At 36.1% G+C, this 7318-nt stretch overlaps 1 protein-coding gene across 2 annotated transcripts in view; it reads right to left on the reverse strand.

Moving 5' to 3' along the window:
* Nucleotides 1-1029: 1029 nt before the first annotated feature.
* LOC117102443 (somatostatin receptor type 2-like) overlaps nt 1030-7318 on the reverse strand; it is a 37006-nt gene continuing 30717 nt past the window's right edge. For both annotated transcript variants that reach the window (XM_033242702.1, XM_033242703.1), the window contains exon 2: nt 1030-5364. In XM_033242702.1, coding sequence (XP_033098593.1) covers nt 4005-5156 — 1152 coding nt within the window. In that variant the 5' untranslated portion in view covers nt 5157-5364 and the 3' untranslated portion in view covers nt 1030-4004. The remainder of the gene's footprint in view (nt 5365-7318) is intronic.

The following is a 7318-nucleotide window of genomic DNA, read 5'->3' on the forward strand; positions in this document are numbered from 1 at the left end:
CTCTTGTACAGTAGTTCACTACCCGTTTATGGAATTAGTGCTGTATCAGTATTGTACGTCACGTTGAAATAATTGGGGATTCAATCACAATTGTACTTTTTTCACATACACGGTCCGTGGCCAATTCATGGTTATAGCATTCGTTGTATAAGCGAAATGTGTCCGGTTCGAGTCCTGGCCTGAGACGTGGCGAAAGAATTTAGAATTAGGTTTCAATAATATTACACTGTATATGAGAACAGTCTGTTAACTGTTACCTCTCGGTGCCATCTGCTGCCAGCAGTTCGACGACCATGGATCTCCATCCCTCTCAATCTTCAGCTCTTCTCACACATTCTCCATACTGTATCCAAGAGTAAAATCCTTGATGATGCTCATCTAGTTTGTTCTTGACCTTCCTCTCCGTCTTTAACATTCTAATTTCCTTTCCAAAGGTCTCTTTGTACTACATTTCTTCTTATGATGTGAACAAAGTACTTTATTTTTCTCTTCTTTATTGCCATTAGAAGTTGTTGATGAAAGCAGATATTTTTTTATCTATGCCTTGTCTGAATATTTCTAAATAATCTAGGCCTAATCAAAGAAACACTTTTTTTAGCCTTAAATCGCTCTTTGTTGCTGCTTTCTCTAATTGCCTAGAAAATTAAGCCTACATTATTGGAGGATGAATGCATCCTTCATTCCATATCAATTAACGATGTATACGCTGATATACAAAAGTACACTGTACTGTGAAGCAGTGAAATTCCTATGAGAGGTTCTCCTTTCTATTTATTTTTTAATGAAAAATACAAATAACGTAATATTCTCATGCAAGATTGATGACACTTAAAAGGGTTCGGATAGACAATTTCGAAAGTGGAAAAAAAAGCGTAAACCTACATTGGATTATTAACCGTTGGCAATATTAACCTATATACGGACAATTTCGTAGAAAATTGGGTTTGGTATTTTTAGACCTGATGCATTTTTGCGACTTTTTTTTCTTGAGAACACGTTTTACGAAAATGAACGAAACAAACGCACACGTGAGCTATACACTTTAATCATGGTACACAAGCATAAAATGAGTAATACCAACCTACTTCAAAATGTGTACTCATTGTTGAATACAACGAATGGAAAACACATACATATATATGTACATATATATACGGTATATGTACACACACACACATACACACACACATATATATATATATATATATATATATATATATATATATACATATATATATGTATGTATATATATAATTAATTAGTTACCGTACTTGTTTAAACTAGCCTTTTAATAAAATATAGCATTTATAAGATTCATTTCCTATGAAAGCCGATATGACTTTCGATACCTTTAAACGTTGGGACTTGAGTGATTAAATAATATAAAATATTCTATATAAATATGTACATTTTTTTTTATTAAGGTGCATTCACGCCGTATCCGAATGTTTGCATGAAAGCCTACAGAACCGATCAGAAAATCGAATCATGGACAAGGACAGGGAAACTGGCCGTCAGTGCATCGCGTAAAGGCGGTCTGAATTTCGGTTCGGATACGATGTGAATGTATCTTTAAGCTGTACAATATACGTAACATGCACTCTGAGACATTTCGCAACCTTACGAAAACGATAACAAATACGAATACGTCATCAGAATTATCGTCATTTGTGCCTAAAACATTCTTGGCAACATATACGAGCTGAATATGATCGTTTACTCATGTAAAGGCTGAATAGCCTACGTTGTGACAGGTAGGCTACTATTAGGGGATGGATTGACTAAATGTGTGATGACGTAACCGATATTCGTTATCGTAAGCATGCAAAACCTCCTTATTATTTTCAAGACTACACAACTACGAAAATTCAGCGATTTCGATTTTGCAGGCACTTACAATACCGTACTTTATGCCTAATGCGTTTATCAAATTCCACAAGCAAGCCCACTGTTCGGCCCAATGTGGAAGAACGATAGACCTACAGGTGAATGTTTCTTTGTCGATAAAATTTATACACTATTGCACTTGTTTTAACGTACTGGCAACCAGTGTTAACGTAAAATAATTCAGATTTACCAAAATACAAAATCTATTTTCCTAGAATTTGTAAAAAAAAATCACCAAAAAGAATATAAATAAAATCAATGTCCTGTAGTAATTCTTGGGTCGGCTAACATGTTTTAGACCCCGAACGTTCGCGAGTACAGTAAAGCCGATTACTCACTGCGTCGTACGGTCGTGCGACCGTCGCACGACGAATCCACATTTGCTTCCGGCGAGCGATAGACGACGCAACGCCGTCTTCTGATTGTCAGTGGCAATCTGATCGGATCCTCATTAAAAAGACGATCAGTTGGGTCCGCGTCTTCGCGTGCGTTCTTCATCGCGTTGCCGTCGCGTCGCCGTCGCACGCAGTGAGTAGGCCTAACCTCCCTGCTTAATACATCACTAGTAAGCAAATAAGAAATAGTTCCGTATGTGGATTGTTTAAAAATGCAACCACCACACAAACTCAGCTGTATGCTCCAATGATAATTTGCATTGTTTGGAAATGTTTGATTGAATGTATGTTCAAAGAGTATAGAACTGCAAAGGCCCAACTCCAGGGGTTTCGTTAAAACGTAATCATATAATTTTCAAAAAGTACCACCAGGAACTAGAGGACGAATTATTAATAGCGTGTGGATACTCCAAAGACTAACAAAATAATGGATAAATATTTCAGTCATTATGAACATAAGCCTACATAAGATATATTATGATTGCTTTAATGATTATCGTTATTCAACCTGTTTCCATCCTTAAGATATTATTTACTTACAGAGAAAAAATAGTATATAGGCCAAAGTTCAATTCAACTGTAATGTAATATGCCAGTGAAAAAAAATGTTTCCAGTTCCAGTCTGTCCTGTTTTATATCTAGATTCTCATACTGTAATCTTTTTCAATCATTCTTAAAAAGAAACTGAATGATGCAAGTCAAATGTTAAGGCAATTAAGACTGGAATTAATGAGAACATTTGAATAAAATTCAGCTAATTGCGTGTTAACGAGCAGAATTGTGTGGGTTTAAATTGTAAGACACCATCTGTTATTTAAAAAAAACGCATCGATGTATCCCTCTGGGAAGATTCTTGTGCGACGAGCGTGTATTGATCTGCAAGCAATAATATGATCTGCAATATTCATCTTAGCACTTGCCACTGATGAAGTACTACTGTTGTCAGAAATCTGGTTCAATTTATGGCTATTAACTTACGTTTACATTTACCTTTTGCTATATGTATTTTTTTTAATCGAGATGTAATTCTATTCGCTATGGTTTTTTTTATTATTAAAAAAGTATATGATGAAGCGTGAACGTCAATGCATTTGTGAGTCAGGGAAAGAGCAAATGGGAAAGGGCAGACGGCTGGCCCATTTTTTTTTTTTTTTTTGAAAATTGAAAAAAAAAAACAAAGAGAAAGCTGTATTCAGTTTAAATCGGAGTGTGCCCTTTCTGGTCATCTAGACGACGTGCCATAACCATTAAATTTTGTATCCGAGCCCTAATCATGATGGGAATGGAATTAGACATTTTATATGTGAAAGCACCTCCCTGCCCCCCCTCCCCTTTGTTTGGAATTCCTGGATCCACCAGTGTGAGTAATCAGTTGAGGTCTGGAAATCAAATTGTTAACTGTGTGACAAAGTAAAGATGTTTGAATAATGTGATATATATTTGAAATTCGGTTAAAAAGTATGACAATGCAAGCAGCGTTCTGAAGTTCTGAAGATGTTAGTTGTCAGTGGCCGAGAACCAATTGACCTAAAGTTACAGGATTCAAGTTTGGATGAGATCAAGGCAAACGAAAGAACAGTAACTTGATGAAAAATATACTGTACGTTTTATTCGTAGAATGCACGGTTGATAAGACATTGTCAGGTAAATAATACAGTATGTTTACGCTAAAGACAATGCAATTGTCAACGCGTAGGATAATCACACATTTCAGTGATAGGCCTATATATCCTCTTTAGGTACTCTGGAATATGGACTGCCAGCGCAGGTTGTTGAGGTCATCATAGTCATAGGAGCCAAACGGTAATTATTCCCGCGCTGGGCAGAATCTTCCAGTTCGTCCCGATTGCCACGGCGACTTCTCAAGCGCGGACAGGTTGTAACTGATTTGTACTTCTTACGGATGTAACTATCATTAACGGAAATATCCGCTTGATCATTCTTAGCGCAAGGCCTAGCATGTTGATAACTCTTCCGGAAATTATCACTGAGGAAGCCGTAGAGGATTGGATTGGCGCAGCTATTGATGTAACTGAGTATCATTGTACCATCTAAGAGAATTTTGAAGAGTTTATAATCACTTGTTAAACTTTGATATTGAAACGCTATAAATGCACGCAGTATATAAAACGGCGACCAACACAATACAAATACAACAACTATGATCATCACCATATTGGTGACCTTTCTGTTCTTTTTGCTTTTTCCTGTGCGAGCGGTGACTTGCTTCAGCCTCACAAGTAGCAATATGTAACTAACCATGATGACCACAAGGGGTATTAATAATCCCAATGATAGCGTATATAGATACATAGCCATTGTCCATGTTTCTGTGTTGCCGAATCGTGTGAAATCAAAATAACAACCTGAGGTATCGTGTTTTATGTGTATGATCATTGGTAGTACAGAACACACTGATATAATCCAAATTCCGATGCAAATACCAACAACAATTGGAAATCTTCTATATCGTCCGGCTTGAGCTGGATGGCAGACGGCAATGTAGCGATCCACGCTCATCGCAGTCAGTGTATACACACTCGTGAATTGGTTGAAAATGTCGATTGACATGATTATGAAACAAGTGACAGTACCAAATTCCCAAGCATCTTTTAATAAACTGACACCAAATATTGGCAAGACAAGAACAAAAATTTCGTCAGCAATAGCAAGGTTTAAAATGTAACAATTAGTGACGGTCTGCATACGAGCAAATCGCAGGATGACGTATATTACCAATCCATTACCAAACACACCAACTGCGGCGATGAAAATACATATAGTGAACAAAAAATATGTCCACCTGATATAAAAAATGTCGTACAAATCTCCGTTAGTGCCATTAGCAGAGATGTTGTCTGTCGTTAAAGCCATTGCTAAAATGCCGAGGCGGGCACAAAATCGTAATTGCACAACTTGGTCCAAGTTTACGCCCTTATATTTTTAAATCTATAAATGACAGGGCCTTCAAATAGCAAGACTGCGACTTGATATTACGGTATTTATGGCAACTGTTCTATTGATCTTGAATTTAATTGTTGGTTACTGTACATTGAAGATTTATTGTCCATTGAGTTCAAACCTAAAAGAAAGAAGAAAAAATAAAAAGAAAAGTTATAAGGTGTTCCTTTATTCTTTCTAATTTTAGCCGTTGTAACATTTTGAATTAGGAAGTTTTCGAATCACAACGTAATTAGCGGCTATAACATTTTGAAATGGGAACTTGTCGAAATCACAACGCAAACGTTACAATTTACTAAGTTGGCTACACCATTTCAAAGCTTACATAATTAAACAGTATTATTATAGGAAACTGTTTTTGTATTTACATAGAACGTTAATAATGCAATTGCAAATAGCGTAGTCAGTTCGGTAGGCCTTGCTCGTTGATGATAGTTTATTGATTACAATAATAGCACTTGTTTAAAATTAAATATACACTTATTAATTGTACTGTATATTTTTAGCAGTTTGGCTCAGTCGGCTATACAGGTGGTAGTCAATGTTTGTGCAGTGCACCGTAGGGATCCCTGGACCCTAGTTCAATTCTATTAGCTGCTCTAGAGCATTGTGCTTTGCATGAGGGGTGTAAAGATATGTTTTAATCCTGAATAAATATGTTTGAAATTAAACAAAATAAATAAATAAATAAGTACAAGTTACGATAGGGCACTCTCTTTCAGATGAGACGTTTAAGCTGTTTGTCCCGTGTGCAATATGGCTCTTGAGAACGTTAAAACGCAACACTTCGGAAAAAAGAATTATCTACAATGACAATATTAGAAATAATTACCGGTATATTTTGAAAAAAGCAAAATACGTTGAATGCGATCAACAATATTTGGTCCGCCCTCTAGAAATATGGTATTTTCAAGTAAAAGTAGTTTCTGGTACGCCATTTTCCCGACGGTTGATATTCGTAAATTCAAAAGCACAAGGGAAACTCTCCGTACATGGACATACAAACTAACCATAGTACTGAGCATTGGTAGCGCTACTAATATGAAATAGGTAGTTGAAGCCAATTGAGCTTTTATACTTGACTGAATCTTCCCCCAAACGGTTGTCATTGATAATAGAATATAATTGTCTCGTCTTTAACTTTTACTACAGGCACATCGTTTCAAACCTATTAAATTGATGTACTTCCCTAATCTATTAGAAGTAAATTAGGTGCTTTACGAAGATCGTAGAGTCAGTTGGTTAGCAATTCTACTTCGAATCTGGTTTGATCGGTGCTGTGAGCGTTATGTGTTTCCATAATTATCCTCTTACAGGTCATCTGATTGTAAGTAGGTAAAGTGTTATAAGATGTGATCGACAAGGATTAGGATATAGCCAGGGGTTTGTAAATACGGAATAAGTTTAACCAAGTTTAACCTAATAAAGAGCTTCTTATTTTAGAAATTCCACATACTCAATTTAATAAAAAAAAATCTTGTTTTCAACACATGCCTATTTATGTATCACAGGACAGGAGTTGAGCCAGCAGCAATTACAAGAGAAAACCCGGTATTCATTTGGTTCTCTTGAGAGGGATAGAAAAAAAAAGAAGAAACGAGAGACTTCAAGGGACAAAATCCTCTCTGATGTTCTCTCTTGTTGTAAAATTACGAAATACAGGTATCTGCATAATACGAAAAATATCAGAAACACGAAATAGAACTCTCCACCGCAAAAAATGTGCTAGTGTATAGCTTTGCAGTCTGTACTTTGGTGTCTACATTTCATTGCACATGAATATTTGTCATACACAATAAAATATATAATAGGCCTAATAAATTTAGGCACTGAAAATATATCAGTTATTGGCAGCCATTGACTAGAATATCTAGTTGGCATATTACATCTCATGATATTTAGTATTTACATAATACTGTAAGAAAACTTTGCTTAATTAAGACAAATGTTTACATCAGAAAGAATATCCAAAATGTATACGGATACCCGATATTATTGTTGCTTTAACTAGGCCTATAACAGACTGCATGGCAAGCCTGCTCATGACTGACGCTGCATGTCTTAAACTGCGGGGG

Source organism: Anneissia japonica, unplaced genomic scaffold, assembly GCF_011630105.1.
Source record: "Anneissia japonica isolate Jap-2015-1 unplaced genomic scaffold, ASM1163010v1 scaffold284695_len391863_cov200, whole genome shotgun sequence".
Taxonomy (NCBI): Eukaryota; Metazoa; Echinodermata; class Crinoidea; order Comatulida; family Comatulidae; genus Anneissia; species Anneissia japonica.